This window comes from Dipteris shenzhenensis, chromosome 1 (assembly GCF_047967505.1).
Source record: "Dipteris shenzhenensis isolate YYH24624 ecotype China chromosome 1, Dip_SZ_1.0, whole genome shotgun sequence".
In the NCBI taxonomy this organism is placed as follows: domain Eukaryota; kingdom Viridiplantae; phylum Streptophyta; class Polypodiopsida; order Gleicheniales; family Dipteridaceae; genus Dipteris; species Dipteris shenzhenensis.
The window spans coordinates 943,914-963,173 of record NC_141596.1 but is presented as its reverse complement, the minus strand read 5'-3'; the positions used below and the strand labels follow the sequence as shown (position 1 = coordinate 963,173).

The 19,260-nt window shown below is 45.2% G+C and overlaps 1 protein-coding gene across 5 annotated transcripts in view; it reads left to right on the top strand.

The window, feature by feature from the left end:
• Positions 1 to 753: 753 nt before the first annotated feature.
• Positions 754 to 19,260, top strand: part of SAC3C (SAC3/GANP/Nin1/mts3/eIF-3 p25 family) — a 63,729-nt gene continuing 45,222 nt past the window's right edge. Inside the window, exons 1-3 of one of the 5 annotated variants that reach the window (XR_015543205.1) lie at positions 754 to 2,193; positions 2,316 to 2,416; positions 6,565 to 6,786. Coding sequence is in view for 3 of the 5 variants with exons in the window: in XM_087394069.1 (XP_087250195.1) it covers positions 1,044 to 2,193; positions 2,316 to 2,416; positions 6,565 to 6,786 (1,473 nt within the window). In the remaining 2 variants the exon portion in view is untranslated. The remainder of the gene's footprint in view (positions 2,194 to 2,315; positions 2,417 to 6,564; positions 6,787 to 19,260) is intronic. The other 4 variants (XR_015543200.1, XM_087394069.1, XM_087394015.1 and 1 more) reach the window with 4 other exon arrangements.

The window sequence follows — 19,260 nt, the reverse complement described above, 5'->3', positions numbered from 1 at the left end:
TTGCCAATAATTTAAGCACAAAGATGTTGTAACCTATATAATTGATGAGGATGATATTAAAAAGAACCGTTGAAGAGGTCATGTCCTTAAAAGAGGATATGATTCCCATGGCAATCAAGAAAGTGGAAATGGTGGGATCTTAAGCCCTCAAAGCCAAATAGTTGTGCATGAATGGGTAAATGGAGTGAACCTTTGAATGTGGGTTGAAAAGCCATGATGAGTGTGCCAAACCTTTATTTTTATAAGAGGGCCATAGAGATTCCACTTTAGACATTCTAGGGAGGCTTTGGGCATCATCTATGATTAATGTCAATGGGCCCACGTTGATCATTAGGCATTCCATTGTGCCTTCAAACATTGGTCCTTTGAAGGTTGGGAGCTTGTTGCCTTTACTCACTCCCATCTCTCATCCATTCATAATAGGATCACAAGCTCGCATGGCACACATGCATCTAGGCTTGATCCATCTCATGTGAACATGTGCTATCACAACAGATGCCTTGGGCAAATGACCATACAAACGGCTCTTGAATTGAACTCCATGAAAGAGTGATCCATTTAGCAAATGAAGATACAAAGGACTCTTAAACACGGGCCCACTAGTTGCACATCGATGCTAGTTCAGCCCGGGGTTTAAAGACTAGAGCTGCCCATGCTCGCCCATTGTGCATTTAATGCATCTGGGCCATGAGGAGGCAATCTTGCCCGTCCATGATCCTTGGGCGGTGCCCATGATGCGCAGGTCTGTAAACACCCATATGAACATGGGCTTGCATGTTAACACTCCACTCCAGGAAGGCACTGTTGCTGCTGTCTGTCCCAGGAGGAAATTCGTTTGAGGCCGACCAATAAAGAGATGCGATATACGCTCCGAGTTGATGGTTGACTTGTGGAAGAGGCTGTTCACATCCACGCAGTGCAGAAGAAGTTGACTCTGCATCAGACTCTGTGGGCTAACGCCAATGGAGCGATGCGCCAATTCCTGGGTCGTGCAAGTGCTTTGGATTCTTTGGGCAACTGCGTAGCGCCAGCGTTTGGGAGTAATGGCCGCGAAAGCATCTCCTCGCAGTAATTCTTCCGCTGCTTCTTCTCCTTCTTCTTCTCGTAAGGGCTACACCAACGCTCAAATAGTCAGAGAACGGAATGGAATCGCGTTCGATGGGTGGCAAGGTGACGGTCCGAATCTAAGGAATTTCTCCAGTGTGTCGGTAGCTAAGCAACAGAATAGGGGGCAGTGGGCGAATTACTCTCAATTGGGAAGAGGACCGAGCGTTGAGGAGAGCCGTGGCGTAAAAGTGGCGGAGGTAAGAAGAGATAGTTTTGGCAATTCAATTACTGATAGGAACGATGAGCGGAGGCTATCATGGAGATCAAACAAACAGGGAGTTGACCATTTTTCTAGTGGAAGGTCGAAAGGCATCCAACAATCCTATAAGGAGCATGAGAAGAACAGGGATATGCAATCTGTGTCGCGAGGCCAGCCGTCCTTCACTCCTCGTGAGACATGGAAGGAATACGGAGGCATAAGGGCCTCGAGGAATCAGGGTACTAGACCTCATGGTCTTGACTATGAAGATGTGCATAGAAGCAGGTTCCAAAGTACGGTTATTGGCGGGCGACGTGGATGGGAAAGGGACCCGCCTAATTTCATTGGGCAGGATGCTTATGCTCACGCCGAGGTTATGGTCCCTGTTGTGCAAAGCGTTAAAAATAGCACGGTATTGGGAAGTGGAGTTCGTAATAATAACAAGCCGGTAGTTAAGAAATCTCATCAAGTCAACAGTAGAGGCTGGGAGAGTCCACGTTCTACGGATGCATCTATAGACAGAAGACACGAAAGTTTTAAAGGTTATGGAAGTGCTGTTATACAGACACTGAATGGGGATGATTCGGGGCAGAAAAGGCAGCAAGATTTTGGTGTCAGAAAAGGAGAAACAGATGGAAGTACGTCCCGTGTTGGTAGGAATTTCAAGATTATGCCCTTGGATTCACCATCTGCAGCAACTAGATCAGCAAGCAACCAGACGGAACCAACAGCAGGACGAACCTTTGATGACGGGGGTGCTTCAGGTGAAGGTGGGCGTTTGGTGCCAGTTATAGGTCATCAAGCATCTCTCTCTGTACTTACGGATGAGGGATTCGATGATGCCACTCTTCCTTTTATTGTGGGGTCGTGCGAAGATATGTGCCCTGGTAAGATAGGTGCTTCCTATGACTTATTGATGTAGGGCAACACTTTTGTCCCCTCTTCCAGTAAGGTGGGATCTGCCAGCTTACAAAGCCTGCTACTAATTATGCCAATTGTGACAGGGCAGTCAAAGAGCGGGAACAACGAGAGAGGCTAAGAGACCTTGCTGTTTTTGAGCGTCTCAATGGAAATCCCAGAAAGACGTCAAGAGAGCTTGCTGTAAAGAAGGTACTGGGCTTTTCTAAATTGATCATGCTCCTTATCATGCACACGTGTAGGACTAGGAAATCCTTTGAGCTAGTTACTTCTATACTGAAACTGTCAACTCTCCCGTCAGCTTTTTCTGCGTGTTTTTCTGTGTGCTACTTTCTGTGTTCCTATGATGGAGCTTATTCCTCTCTTCCTTATTTAGGTTTGTTAGAGACAAGGAGCATGATCTATTACTGTTTAGGAAGAAAGCTAATTACCTTCTTCAGCTAATTCTTGAGCAGCTCATTGTTATGATGACTAGAGCAAAAAAGAGCTCTACTTAACACACAGGAAGATGGCAGGGCTGGGTTGCTTATTCCAGAATCATAGCTTGAGAATAAGAAGTCCGATGTCAACTTTGACTGCCTTTGTCTTTTTAGTGTATTTGTTGCTCGTCATCAAGGCAGAGTCTATCAGTAAAGGCTCAAAGAGCCACCTTTCTTTCATTTTTTATTCCAGTGTAGACTTCCATCTCTGGGATAGTACAAGAATGCTTTCCTTTAGAATTCAACTTATATGAACTTTTGCATCTTGCCATTTATCCTGCCACGATGTATGACCTTCCAATCAGCTTTTGCAGTCATGGTATCCAAAAGCATCATGGCATCCAATATCACTAGATGAGATGCTCCTTAATTTCTTGTTACTTGTTCTTGTTCAGGACTTCAAGAACACTCTTGAAATAACTGCGATGCTGGGGTGGATCCTTTATAGCCAAATATTTCTTACATTTAAGAGAAGTATTTGCACTATGGAAACTACGGGACGACAAAACAGAGTGAGAAACTTCATTGCCAACAATAAAGCTACATAAGATAATATACGCGCAGGAAAAAACATATTGGGCTTTAAGTATCAAGTCCTCTAACCTCTACATATTCATGAATAGCACTTGCCATGGGTCAGAAATATAAAGGGGATGCTTGCGGGAACCCAACTCCCACACGGAATGTTCTCACAGATGGCGCTACCCTGTACACACAAGTAGGTCAAGAACACATGCAAGTTTACTTGCTGGAACCAAACTTCCGCAACTTAATGTTCTCACAGATGACACAACCAGGTGAAGAACACACACAAGTTTGGAGAAGTACTTAGCAATGGAGGCAGCAAAATATATTCCTTAGAGAGAGAGATAGGGGAAGAAGAGAGGAGAATGGGTAGGGGAGAGCGAGGGAGAGAAATGTTAGATGCATAGAAGTCTGTAACAAGTGTCTATGCTCTGTCGATCTCGGTGACGTGTGGCATGAGTCCCTGCTGCTTTCTGGTCTGTCGCATAGTATATCTCTTTGTCGTCGCATCTCAATCAGATAGGGCGCCACACAAACCTGATCGGGAAAATGGGTCAGCTGTGTAAGTGGACCAAAGCCATGCCCCTCCTGAAAGAGGCAGTGATATCGCCCTCGGATCTCATAGTAGATTGGGCAAATACATAGAAAATGCTCCTCTATCTCGATCTCCTCCATCCGGCATAGTATGCAGATCCTCTGCTCTCTGGGTATACCTGCAGCTCTCCCTACCTCGATCCTCAGCTGATGTAATGAGACTCGCAACTAACCGATGGCAATCCTCAATGCATGTGAGACTCTCCTATCCTTGAGGTACTGAGGTCTGATGATGAGACCATGCTCTAAGACCCTCAGGAAGTGGTCATGGTAGAACTGGATCTTGGTGGGGAACTCCTCTCCCCTTAAGCCCTAGATGTGTGGAACTGGAGAAGGTCCAACGGTATGATACGGCTGATCTCATCTCGTGGGATCATCTCGGGTGGTGCATCCATTCTGTACTGAAAGGGGGGAAGTCTGTCCATGTGAATGCCGTGACTACCAAACCATGTGGATACCCGTGCGTACCATGCTGTATCAACACCGCTCTTTGCTAGTCGCCTGGAAGACTCCAATGCTAGTCTCGGTAATCTCAATTGGGGTAAGGCCCAGACTCTGTGGAGGAAAGTCATTGTCTGAAGGATGGCATCAGCCTGGAGAGGGGTCATGGCGAACTCTGCCTATATAATCTGATGGGGGACTGAGGGCTTGCTCCGAATCATCCTGGATCCCATAATCACCTGTAGCCTCTCAAATCTCTTCCACTCTGTCGCTAAAATATAACTCTCTCAGAAAGGTGTTGCATACATAGCGTTGCCACTTTGTGGTCTACATATTTGATTTTAGGGCTACTTGGAGAAATCACTAAGAACACCTTGACCATATTAGTTGTTTGTTCATCAAGCTCATCTTCCTTAGACTAGTTCTCCTTTTTCTTTTGATCAGCCCTTTTATTCCGGTGTGGTGATTATACTACTACAATGGTCTCCCAAGAGACTATCAAAGGCTCGCCTTGACGAGGTAGTCCGCTTTGCGAAAACATATGATGATACCATCACGTCGCATGGCAACAAAGGTGCACCAGGTGTGGGTCTCGACCATAGATAGGGAGCCATCCCTTTGCTTGTGCCCCGCAAAAAGAATACTGATAGGGGGAAATGTATAGTGGTGCATACAACTAACGACCCCATGCCAGTTATGTCTGCTGAACTTTCCAGCATTGACTTGTAATCTACTGGTGTAATTTGTGATAGTTGTGGTTTATTTACGTTGATGTTTGATTTGCATGATGTTTTACGAATGCGTAGAACCGTTGATGACCATTATGTAAATGTTACTTTTGACAATGCTAGTACTCACAACTTTATTGTCGGAATTGAATCTGCCCATGGTGGACAATAACCACTCTTATTTGGTGAAGTTTGCCCAGGGTGACTCCGAAGCATGAGAGTATGGAGAGATTCTTTCTTTTCATATCTTGAATGCATTGATGTGTTGCTTGGCAGGGAGCCCAGCAACAGGACAAATGGAGGCTTGGCAGGGAGCTCGATGCCCTGGAACTGGTCAGCCAAAATAGCAGGTCAGCCAGCAGGGGTTGGTAGGCCCTTGAGTGGGTCCAGAACAGATGTAGAGTTGGCCAGATGGCACCTCAGTGGGCCAATCTAGGTCTGGGTCAGCCCACCACAAGTGGGAGGGGGCAGCATTTGGAGCAGCATAACAGCCTTGATTTGGCTTAGGACCTTGTTGAGCCATATGCAAATCAACCTAAAATCATTGTGAACATCTTCCAGCTACACAAGTGAAGAGTCCATCATGCCACAATAAGCTAGGGTTTGTCATTGGGTGCTTCCACAGAAGCTTTCTTTTGCAACCCTTTCAGCACCTTTATACAGGCAAGAAAGCTTCTTTGATACCAATCGAAGGAAATCACGTGCGAATGGAGAGCCATAGATCCACAGTGCTGAATTGATGTGTAATGTGTATCGCAAAGTTTTACTGAAAGATGGGGTTTGATATTTAGACGGACAAGCAAAAATGACTGGGACAAAACTGTAAACATGGAACATGCCTTTTTATAGAGCTGGCATAACTAAGTCAACTTTTAATGGAACTTCCACTCTAAGTCCAGCACAGTATGAAAAGTCGCCCCAAGGATGCATCCTCTCTAACCACCTCAACTTAAAGAGCTACATCTCATTAATTTTCACTAGAAGTGAGCATGCCTAGACTTCAGATAGATATTTAGTATTGTGTAGTTGTGTGTGTGTTGGATCTACTTTCCGCTATTGGAGTATGATGGAGTCATTGCTGAGGCCCAAAGTACATAGCCTTGCAATGCAAGAATAAGTTTATGATTTCTGACCTTATGGGTACTTTTTGTACGCCAAAATTGCAATAAATGCTATGGTTTAACATGATGAATTCGGCCATATTTTGCTGGGGTTGGGAAGACAATCTTCTTCTTTTTGGGGGCATATGAGGCAGCTTTGATTGTAAATGCTACATGATCATGGATTGCTTTGAGGCAGTTATCTGAGAAAGATGTGAGACTGACTTTAATATCTGAATATCTAGCAGAGATCTTTAGATGGGAGACTTTGCAAGTGCTGGGAACATTTTGTGGACACCAATAACATGTCGTCTCTTTTTCCTAGTTTTATTTTTACAGTTTTGATGAGTGGATTCTTCTGAAGCAAAACTCTTGTTTATATTGTGACGATGAATGTTAGAGATGCAAGTTTTTTTTCAGGATCCTTTTGGATTTTTATCCAGGCAATGACTTTTTATGTTCTGGCTTTGCAGTTTTGTAGAACATTTTCGGGTGTAACGTTGCAGTCATCTGATGTGCGCCCATTGCTTGTATTATGGAGCACACTGCAATATCTTCTAAATCTTTTAGATGATAATGAATTCTCATTTGCAGTGGTTTATGACTTCCTTTTTGATCGGACCCGAGCTATTCGGCAAGAGCTCGGTATGCAACGCATAGCTAACAGCCAAGGCATCACTATGTTTGAAGAGATTGTATGTTGCTATCTGACATCCTCTTGTTATTTTCAATTTTCATGGAGCATAATTTTTCTTCCCCATGTATTATGGTTATATTTAGTCTTTTTTTGAGTGGATGCTCGTCACTTATTTTCATTTTGCAAGGGTGACAGCTTTTCCTAGGAGTCACACGCCGTCCTCTAATGCGTCGCCGTCGCGATAACTTTAATGCCCTATTCTATATGTAATTTTGAGATAAGACAGAGAAATTTCAGTGTTAATAGAATGAATGTGTATGTATGGAAATTCAAAGCTTTTTAAAAGCAAAGCATGCTGAGAATCAAAAATTTGATACCAACAAAGGATATCTATTTTGTGAAAATTTGCAAACCTTCCATAATTAAGTAGGAAGATGAATAGAGGCTATTAGCAATAAATAAGTGAAGCAGATTAGGTGTATCATAGTTTTTGAAGTAGGTAGGAAAAGAAGAGGCACGTCTTGGAAGATATATGCATGAAAAAGTGGGAAGGCTTATGGCTTTTGGTTCATGATATTTATCGATGTTTAGAGTGTAAAGAAATGTCGTTAGGGGAATGATACACTCTTTCCTTAAATGGAGAGTCAAGAAGCTGTTAGATGTATGTATGACGTATCAGTCCATGTTAATCATTAGTGTCACTTTCAATGAGGTGTCAAACTAGTTTTTAGAAAATTTTGGCGTCAGTGATTCAGCCTTGGAGCCAAATATCCTTAGGTGATCAATGTTCTATAAAGACCTCTTCAGTAACACGTTACAGTACACCTTTCATAGCATTATGATTATGGAGGTGCGCTGTTATATTAGCTACTTCAGCGCATAATTAGTTGGGTATATTCCTGGTTTTCAGCATACTCCTGGTTTTCTCACCTAGAGTACGGTCAATGCCATCAGCAACACCGCTTTGTTGGGAGTAGTAGAGTGCTGTTTTTCAATGTCCTTCTCTTTGCAGAACCCCGTGGGGCTTGTATACTCAGATCTTTTGGACTTCCCCTCCTCCTGATGAGAATCCATCAATGGAAATCTATCTATCAATAAAATTAGAGGTACTTTTTAAAATTTAGCTTCATTCTGGCTCACACCAAGGAACATATGCTTTCAGTTTGCAGGATGACAAGGGGTGCCAGATGGATTGGTGTCATGAAGACAATGGAGGATGCTTTGAAGAAGCTACCCATGTGAAAGGCCCCAATTCATTAAGGGATCTCATCCCAAGATTGAATAAGCGCCTTATGATATGCATTGAGGAACTCCTAGAACAGGTTCATGAACTTCAAAGGAGCCACATTGAGCCACAGGATGCCTTGAAAGTGAAAAATAATGCCTTTTAAGCAGACTCTAAAAGAACGTGCCTCTAACATCAAAGCACTTGATACATGAATTCAAGAAGGGAGCCGTAAGGGTTCCTGAGTTAAGTGCGTTGGACTTGAGGAGGGGAAAAACAGCCCTCAAGAAATGCATTGAGGAGCTGAAAAGTACCCAAGGGAAGATATAAAGGAAGATGGAAGCGAAATTGGGTGCCAAGATTGATGCTCACACCAAGGAGAGAAAATCCACGTAGTGAGCAAACATATGCTTGTAAGGCTCATCCCAAGAGACGTTTGAGGAGGAAATTCGGAAGGTTCTCCATCTCAAACTGGTAGGGTGTTGGCAATCGTATGGTCACCTCCCCATATGTATGCCCCCATATGAGGAGAGCATGGGGGGTGTGAACCTAGAGATGATGTGGTTGCCACACGGGCAGCACTTTGGCTGCCATGTGGGCAGCATACATAGAAAAGAAAGAAAGAAAGATGCATTAACGTCCGCAGGAGGCCTCGCGAGCCTATGGGACAGAGTGCACAAAAGAAAGGAGACTCATGCAAGCCTCAGTGGGCTGGAGCAAAGGGTGCACTAGGGCCCTTGCTGAGTCTTGATCTATACTAGCAAAATCATAATGATCATCATCAATCAATCAAGTGCAAATTGAATCAAATCAGTTGCAGGTGGGGTCAAAAACCGAAGCTTGGTACAGTGAGGGGGTGACAACGATCTATTGCTGACCTCATGCCTCCACTTCCACAGCCTCATACATCATGATGTCCTGTTGCTGACAATGATGATGATGATGATGATGATGGTTATGGTGATGCCGACGATGATGCTGAGATGGATATATATATAGTCAGGATATGACTATGTTGTACTTAGGACTTAGTACTGCCATTTTGCATTTTTTTGCATTCTGCATTGGTATGGATGCTCGTTTAGTAGCTCCACTACCACAGCTCATTGTATCAGGTTTTTCACAGTCTCATAGACCCATCGGTCTTCTGAAGACTTTAATAAACTTTCTTTCTTTCTTTCTTTCTCTCTCTCTCTCTCTTGGGAGCTGTCGTGTGCCCTCCCTAAAGCATATGTACTAGAGGGTTTCTTGCTGTCCCATAGACCTTTTGGTCTCCAGTGGACGTTAATAGACTTTCTTTCTTTCTTTCTCTCGGCAAGGCCACACTTGAGACCTTCTACTTTGGCGTTGCGTAAAGGAGAGACATCAAAAAGTACTAAGGAAACAAGGACAAGCGTAGCCCGTCGTCACCGTAACGTAATGTCGCAGATCCTGCCCATTGTCATCAAGCCCGCCACCGTAGCAGCCCGTTGTCTAGCGCCACCTCCAATAGTAGCGCTGCCACCTGCCTTTAGCGCCGCCTCTAGCATACCCTAGCCCGGCACCCGTTGTCATTCAGCGCTTGCCTCTTACAAACCCTAACCTAACCTAACCGCGTGCACCAGGCGAGGGTTGGGTTAGCGCCTAACTCTAGGTTGGGCTGAAACTCCTAGCCCAGCCCGGGGGTTAGGATAAGCTTGGGGTCCTCTCAGATATGGCCAGCAATAAGAGTGGCCTAGCCTCCCATCAAAATCCTCCTCGAAATCTCCCTGTATCCCAAGGACTCCATGTTGGAATATGGAAGCAAGAATTAGAAACTAGAAAACTAGAAGTGAAATAATAAGAAGATTGAAAGACAAGAAGTACCTTGAGAAGAGTGTAGACAAGACACAAGCTAGATAGATAGATTGCAATGATGTGACCCATGAATATCTGGGCCAAAGTACAAGACATAAAGCAAGAGTGCTTATGGGATAATTGTAGAGGTGCCACATGGCACACACTCAAGACACAAAGACTAGACTAGACTTAGACAAATGTAGACTAGGGAAATAGTACACTTAGTGTGCACTTATCTCCAATACCCTCCTTAAGTGGACACTAGGAGTAAGACAGAAAGACAAGACTAGAAGACAGACATAAAGACTGATAGACTGAGAGACAAGATAGAAGACATAACAGACAAAAGATCCTGAGACACCCCTCCTCAAGTGATATCCTCATATGGGTCCACAAGGGTAGGGACAAGATGGATCTAAAACAAAACATAGTCAGATTGATAGACAAATAGACAGACAGATAAGACTAGATAGACAGAAGACTGACTGTAGACAAACAGAAAGACCAAGACACTAGAACCCCTTGACCTACATCATCGGTGGTCAAAGTGGTAGACAAGAAATAGAAGTAATCAGAAAGCCCACTTCTCATCATGTGAGGAAGGAACAATAGGATCAGCTGATGGAGATGTTGCAGCAACATGGGCTGAGGTAGATGCAGGGGCTGATGTAGAGGGTTTGGAGTAGCAGTCCCTCTCCCGGTGATTATCACGACCACAAATGGTGCATGGATGAGCCTTGAAACAGTCCTTCTGCATATGATTAGTTTTGCCACAATGGGTGCAAGGCTTTCTTACCTTAGAACTTCCTTTCTTTGCTAAAAATGCAGTGTCAGTTACCTTTCGTTGTTGAGTTCTTTCTTCCTCTTGGAGAGCATTGATGATACCTTCAAGAGAAGGATTATTGTGATACTTGAAGGTAGTGACAAGAGTAGCATAGGTGTCAGGTAAGCTTTTGAGAAGCACAGCAATAGCAATATCTTCGGAGATGGGAGACTTTACTGATGCAAACTGAACCATAAGACTGCGAAGATAATTGACATGAGAGGCTATAGTAGCCTCTTCCTGCATATGTAGATCAAAGAATGAGATCATAAGTGCAATCTTAGAGTTTTTAGATCGGGGTCCAAAAAGGGTATCCAAAGTGATCCATGCTTGAGGAGCAGACTGTATGTCGGAGATGTGATGAATGTAATCATCTCCAAGACCGAGCAAGATGATAGCATAGGCTTTGTCGTTCTTGGCAGTGACAGCTTGCTCAATGTCGGGATCTTCGGGAGCAGCACGGTGAACAATGTCCCAAAGACCTTCTTTCATAAGATGGCACTTAATTTTGATTTGCCAAGTATGAAAGTTGGACCCATTGAATTTGTCGATAGACATGAGAGAATGAGAGAAAGATGCCATGTGGGAAGGTCTTACCTCTTGCTAAGATGCAAGGGCAGTGTCTATTCCCTTACAATTATTGCAAAAATGAATGAAAGGAGAGATCCAAGAAGCCGGTTCTCTCACCACTTTGTCAAGGCCATAGCATGTGACAGCCCATCGAAGCAGGAGGAACCAGCAAAAAAAAAGGAACTGCTCAGCAAACTGAAAGAGGCAATGCACAGTACCTTAATCCCAGGCAGAGGCAGAGGCACAAAAAGGAGCGCGGTCCAGGAGGTGCAGGCAGTGCGAGCTCCGTGCAGTCACGAACAGATGGCGCAGATCTCCGTGAAGATGGCGGAGATCGCGAACAGCAGCTTGTGCAGGTATGGATTCCGTACAGTCGTACGGACTGTACGGACAGTCTTGACTGTGCTTCGAAATGTTTGTTCGTTGATGCAGGAGCGGGAGCTACAGCAGCGACAGCAAGAGCAGGAGCTACAGCAGCGCCAGATCTGTGCAGATCTGACGCGCAGATCTGGCAGAGAGCAGAACTGCGCAGCAGATCTGGCAGCGCAATGGCGTGCAGATCTGGCAGAGAGATGGTGGGCAGATCTGCAGCGGCAGCAGGAATGGCAGCAGCGTGGCAGAGAGATGGCGGGCAGATCTGCAGCGGCAGCAGGAACGGCAGCAGCGTGGAGAAGACGGGCAGAAGATGAAGATGGCGACCAGCTGAGCGGGGGAGAAATTTGAGAAGAGACAGCTATGGCTACAGCAGACTGAGGGAAGAGAAGAAGGATCAACCTAGCTCTGATACCATGTTGGAATATGGAAGCAAGAACTAGAAACTAGAAAACTAGAAGTGAAATAATAACAAGATTGAAAGACAAGAAGTACCTTGAGAAGAGTGTAGACAAGACACAAGCTAGATAGATAGATTGCAATGATGTGACCCATGAATATATGGGCCAAAGTACAAGACATAAAGCAAGAGTGCTTATGGGATAATTGTAGAGGTGCCACATGGCACACACTCAAGACACAAAGACTAGACTAGACTTAGACAAATGTAGACTAGGGAAATAGTACATTTAGTGTGCACTTATCTCCAACACTCCAATGACTCCAGCCAGCAACAATCGTCATGCGGCAAATATTCCTATTAGCAGCAGAAAACCCCTCTATTCCTCAGTTGCCTGGACACCCTCTCCATATCCACTGATGTATTACTGGGGGTTTTTTGACATACCCATTCTCGGGCAACATGAACAGAATTATTTCCTACAACAAGAATTGAGGGAGCGGAAGATATTACTGGCAGAGGTAACAGCTAGACTTCAGGTCCTTGAAGGGCCTGGACAACAATTAGTTATAGATGAAGCTTCTCCCCCTATCCCCCACCTAGTCTCCATAGTCAAGGGTTTAGTGCATACCGAGGTTCAAACAACTAAGAAGGAAGTGAGTGTGGAAGTGGACACAAAATTAAGACAGACTGGCATTCAAGTAGAGATTAAAGGACATGAAGCTAGACGGGACAATGCAATGAATAGGGGATCCCCTGCATCAATGATGGATGTATGTGGGGGCTTGCCACATCATGTGGCCCCTTGAAAAACTTTAACCCTTGTCCATGACATAACTTCATGGATGTTCTACCCTAGGACCTATGCCCTACCTACCACTGTTTTAGCCTAACCCAAAACTAGCCCAAGGGTAATTTAGTGAACTAAGTCCATAGGTCATCACTTTTCCGAACACCTGGGTATATTGAAGATTCCAGTGTGCTCGTGACTTGGATGGACAGTCCCACTGGCACATGGTGCTGGAATGGTACCATTGTTCCAGACTTGATCTGGTTGTTTGTGTATGATGCGGAGCAGGACTTGGAGGTATGGGAGGTGCGGGTTCGCGGACCTGATGACGATGACATCTTTGACATGTTCCTGAAATCTTATGCATCGGAGCTAAAGAAGCGTTGACAGACTGGGTATTGGGCCGCCGTGTGTCATTTAGAGGGAGTGTTGGGGTGACGGGTCAATGCCCCACCAGTGAGCCTAAAATGAGGCGGACAAAGGGGCTTTATACTTGTGGCAATATGGGTGAGCATGGTGCCACATGGGCACACGGAAAGGGACTGAGAGGGGCTGCCACATCAGCAGCGGCATTAGGTTTATTTTAGGGCAGCCACATGGGCTACCTGTGACCTTTCTCAGCATCATTCAGTGACAGTCACCCTACATTCAGGGATGCCTGTGGGGCTGGAAACAAGCCAGCCATGGGCCCATATATAGGGGCGGGCCAGCACAACCAGCAGCAAAGAGTAGGGGGCTGGGCCAATTATAGGCCTGCCCCCAGGTTTGCTGCAGCAGTAGGTTGGGGCAGAAGATAGGCCCAGACCAGTTCAGCACATCAGGGCCAGGCAGGCCAGATTGAGGGGTTCCATCCCCTATAAAGAGGCCCATTCGTGGGCAGTTCAGTTATTCATCTTAACCAATCTAGGGCACCACCTTGTGCTTACGTGCAACAAGTAGGGGAGCACAAGTGTGCAGGAGGAAGCAGCCTGGATAGGTCAACCTAGAGTACCTGCAGAAGGTCACTGAGGAACACGCAACCTAAAGGGGTGACAAGGCAGAGTTAGGAGTAGTACGTGTGCTCACTACATAGCTGATGACAGATCTTTGTGGGGGCTATCTATAAGAGATTTTGGGCAATACAACTCGTGATACTTTTGTTGTTCTACTGCTGTCTAACTCCAGATCTAAGTGCTTGTGAGTTTTTTTCTTATGCACACATTGTCTGAAGTTGGATCACGGTGTCGCCCTTTGGTTCTTTAGATCCTTCCATTGCATGCGCTATACTTTTTATATATTTCCGCCACGTTGTTTCTCTAACATGGTATCTGTTCAGAGCTAGTTAGTAGTGGTACATGTTGAGATTCTCTAACACACACACACATTTTGCACGCATGCACGCAGGCTCTACATTTCTACTGAGTTGCCTATGTCAAGGTCAAGAAGGGTTCTCTGAGGAAGGAATTTTTTTTTGGGGTCCTTCCATTGCATGGCCATTCTTGTTGGGTGCGGGGAGCAATGCAAAAGAATGCAAGGGAGCTGACAACAACTGAGAGAAACACGAAGTACTTGCAAATGGATAATGAGAAACTACTAGTGGTGTCCCAAAGTCAACCACAAGAATTGACCAGTGAAGTCAACCTGAGGGTTGACTGAATCCTAATTGGCCTACAAGCCAGGGTTAAGGGCTAACAACCCCCTTGCATGGTATGGTTGAAGTATGTTAGGCATACCTGGAAACTATATCATGGTTGCACATATTCGTCCAAGATGGATATAGCGACCTATGATATTACAGGGAGATCAACATCATGTAATAAGTGGTTGCCAATTTCAAGGCATGTTGAAAAGCATCAAACTTGGGTTGTGGTAGAGCCTTCGTGAAGAGATTTGCTAAGTTATTTGTAGGACAATTGTATATCTCCAGCTAATAGTGCAACTCTACATGCATGAAAGACATGATTATGCGCAAGAACCGAAACACTTGGTTGTCATTGTAGCTGATTGTAGAGGCGTCTGGCTGACATGAAGATCTGAGAAAGAAAGAAAGAAAGAAAGTTTATTAAAGTCTTCGGAAGACCGATGGGTCTATGTGACTGTGAAAAACCTGGTACAAACAAGCTGTGGTGGTGGAGCTACTAAACGAGCATCCACACCAATGCAAATGCAAAAAGTGCAGAATGTCAGTACTAAATCCTAAGTACAACATAGTCATGTCGGTAGTCAACTATCTCATCATCATCATCATCATCATCATAATGATCATCATCACCATCAGGACATCAAGGTGGATGAGGCAACGGGGGCATGAAATCGGCAATAGAGTGTTGTCGGCCACTTAAAGGTGCAGCCCTAGCATGTCTTCTAGTCACAGCTCTATGTCTAACCAGGGCTACTGTGACCCCCGTCGGGCGGGACTCGACTCTAAACAGGGAGGGGATGTGATCTGTGCGTCAACCCTCTGTCTGAGCTGTCGGGTTACAAGCTCCGAGTCACAGTCATGTCGAGGTCTCGTCCGAGGGTGTCCATGTAATCTAGCTGGTACCTCATGAACGAAACCTGCGAAACATCGCTGGTCTAGGTAGGAGATGAATCCGGCCAAAATCCCATAGTTGTCTCTGAAGAGGCAGTAGAAACGTTCGGGAATGTGTGTAGCTGTAATAGATCCTCACGGATAACCTGGTTGACATCGTGTGATAGGAGGGAATAAAACGTAGCATCCATGCTATACTGGAAGGGAGGTAGTCTGTCCATGTGGAGCCCCAGTCCCTCAAACCATCTCTCTATGCGTGCATACCAGCACCTCTGGTCCCCTCCTGCTGCAAGTGCCATAGAAGAGGACAGTGCTAGCCATGGTAGCCTGCTACGCCCAGAGGTGTAATCCCCATACTCCCTGACTCGGTACAGATACGTGATGACCTAAAATGCAGCATCTAGCTGTAATGGAGGTGACCCAAACTCCGCCTGAATTATCTTGTGAGGAACGGATGGCTTACCACGGATCATCCGTGATAACATGAGAACCTATAGCTACTCCACCCACTCTGTATCCGGCAAGTCTGGCCCCTAGCATGGACTGCCATACATCCCCGCTGGACGGACCAAAGAGTCAAAAAGCAACCCTTTGGTCCGTGGATCCTGAAAGTGAGAGCGGAAGCACTTCCTCTCTAGTCTAGCCAATAAAGCATATCCTCTGCTCAAGCGTGCCTGCATCGCGGGTCTCATAGTGAAGATGGGTCCGGAAAAGACAACCCCAAGATAAGTGTATGATGAAACTACTTCAACAGGTGACCCATCAAATGGAACTGCTCCTGGCGCATGACAGCTCGAGATGTATTGAAGATCATGACCTTGGTTTTACCCAGGTTGACCTTCAAATCATGAGACTCACAAAAGGACTGTAGTGCGTCAAGGTGTCTCTGGAGCCCCTCTGCTGAGGAAGACGAGAGTCACGTCATCTGCGTAAAGCAATATCTGGATCAGTGTGCCCGCAAGAGAGCAACCTACCCCCCCTGTGAGGAACCTACCGCCCCCTGAGAGCAACTTCTAAAGCCAAACACACACAACTATAGCTGTGAAGGCTGCACTATACTCAGCTTCACAATTGGAAGTAGCAACTGTAGACTGCTTCTTGCTAAACCAAGAGATGCATGAAGAGCCATGCATGAAATAGCTGCCACTGTCTGACACACGGGTGTCATAACAACTTGCCCAATCACTATCCATGAATGCACGCAAATCCAATGAAGACTGATCACTATAGAATGGTCGCAAATGCTGCGTGGCCTTCAAGTAATGGAAGACTCACTTCACTGCCTGCCAATGCTATGTGCTTGGCTTGTGCATGTGTCTGCTTAACTGGGAAATGGCATGCTGCAGATCAGGCTGAGTATGACATAAGTAAATAAGGCAGCCCACAATGTGCTAATAAAGAGTGGCATCAGATGGGACACGCCCATCTTGAGTGGAAAACGAAATGGTGTAGAAACTTGCATATAATCCTCGAATTGGAAGCACTGCAAGAGCTTTTGAATATGACTCATTATTATGCCCCCTTCAACATTAGCAAACTGGATGCCCAAATAGTAGTGTAACCTGCCCATATCTGACATTTCAAATGATTTCTGCAAATCTGCCTTGAAATTTGCAAGTTTCTAGGTATTTGGCCGAGTGATAAGCATGCCATCCACATAAAGAATCCAAACCAGAAATTCTGATTCATTCTTTTGGACATAAAGAGTGGCCTCTCTAGGGCTGTTCTAAAACCCAAGGCATAGAAAAAAAGAATGTATCTTGGCATACCATGCCCGTGGTGCCTGCTTCAAACCATAGAGGGCCTTTTTCAGCCCGCATACCTTTGTTTCAGAACCTGCAACTTCAAATCCTGGACTCTTAAGTGACATAGACCTCTTCCATTAAGTTCTCGTGAAGGAAAGCAATCTTAATATTTAGCTGATGGACCTCCCAACGCTTGTGAGATATTGAGAGCAATAACTCAACGAATGGTCGTAATGCGGGAACTTCTCCAAGTCAATGCATGTTGTTGGGCATAGCCTTTCACAACAAGGTGGGCTTTGTAGCGGTGAACACTATCATCAGCTTTCCACTTCAATTTGTAGACCCACTTAGTAAGTCACACAACTCCCATGTGCCATTTGAATGAATGGAATCAAGTTCAGCTTTCATGGAATCCATCCATTCTCTACTATCAAATGCATGCTTATGATAGAGAGGTTCCTCATTATAAGCAGTATCAATCAAAGCAACATGAAGCAAATTGACCTGCATTTTATTTTTGTACCTCTGGTCCAAGGGCTCAGCTTGCTTGCTGTTGGGTATGCAATTGGCTGTAAGTGGGTTTATAAGGTGAAACACAATGCAGATGGTTCTGTGAACAGATACAAGGCAAGATTAGTTGTCAAGGGGTATGCACAGACATATGGCATTGATTATGAAGAAACATTCAGCCTAGTTGCAAGGATGGCAACCGTAAGAGCAGTCATTGCTATGGCTGCATCAAAGGGATGGTCTTTACATCAGATGGATGTAAAGAATGCCTTCTTGCATGGTGATTTGCAAGAAGAGGTCTTTATGGAGCAGCCACTAGGTTATGTTCATGCTGTTCATCCTGAGTTTGTTTGCAAGTTGAAGAAAGCCTTGTATGGCTTGAAGCAAGCACCTAGAGTATCCATCTTGCTTCTGCTAGGATGAAACAACCTGTATCCTTTGCTCTGTGAGTTGTAGCCAATGGAAATGCATTTGATGCCCTTATCATCAAGCTTATGCATCAGCTGAGAGGGTACATGCGCATATGCAAGAGATCCAAACACCCACATATGAGAAATTACAGGCTTTCGGTCTGTCCATGCTTCATAAGGAGTCATGGTCTTCAATGCTTGAGTGGGTGCTCAGTTGAGCCATAACATCATCCAACCAGAATTTATTGGGTGCGGACTTCTGTTGAAGCATGCACTTGCCCACTTCCTATTTTTTTCTATTTTTCTGCTCTGCCAGTGTAACCAGAAAACACGTTTCGGGCAGTAGAAATGTGAAGAAACGTTTCTGCCCGAAACGTTTCTAAGAAACGTGCCAAACGTGAGTTTTTTTGAATTTTTTTAAATAAAAAATACACTATTTTTATTATTTATATAAAATACATTAATTTTTCACGTCTCTAGACGAAACGTCTGTCAAAATCTCGAAACGTTTCTTGTGACATTGTGCTTTGCAGGTCCATGTTGTTGCGGAGTGTATGGCACTGTGCACTAATGTATGATACCCTGTGCTACTTAAATCAGAAAATTCACGGGATAAGTACTCACCCCTCCTATCAATGCGGAGGGTCAAGAGCATTTCCCCACTCTCATTCTCTGCTAATGCAAATGCTTGAAGCTAGGAAGACGTCTAACTTCAATTTCATGGGATAAATCCAAGTGAATCTAGTGAAGTCATCCACAAAAATAACAAAGTAGTAGTAGCCTCCAAGTGACGCTATCCGGATTGGCTCACATACATCACTATGTACTAGGTGCAACTTCTTGGATGCACCAACTTTCCATCTTTTGGAAATGGAACCGATGCATTTGTTGGAAAGGTCACCTCCCCATATGTAAGCCCCCAAATGAGGAGAGCATGGGGGAGGTGGACCTGGGTCCTGAGGGATGGCCACATGGGCAGCAAGATGGCTGCCATGGGGGCAGAGATCAGAGAGAAAAAGGAAAGTACCTGGACGCATCAAGTGGCTGCAACACATGGCGTCGAGACCATAGCAGATGGCGATGCATACATGGCATCTGGCCTGGAAGAGACATATCTGGAGCAGCACAAGATGGCGGGGTATCCCGGGGTACAGGCGCCTACATGGCAAGCTATCTGGCAAGGCGTGTGGGTACGCACATGGCCTGCAACATACCCTAAAGATGGCGCAGGAATATGGCGGGACAGCTCAGCAAACAGGTCGGCCAACAGTAGAGCTGGTTGGGGCTGGTTGAGCCAGCCAACCAGGCTTTGGTTAGGCTGGTCAAGAGGGCTGGGTCCCTGCCTGGAACAAAGGCT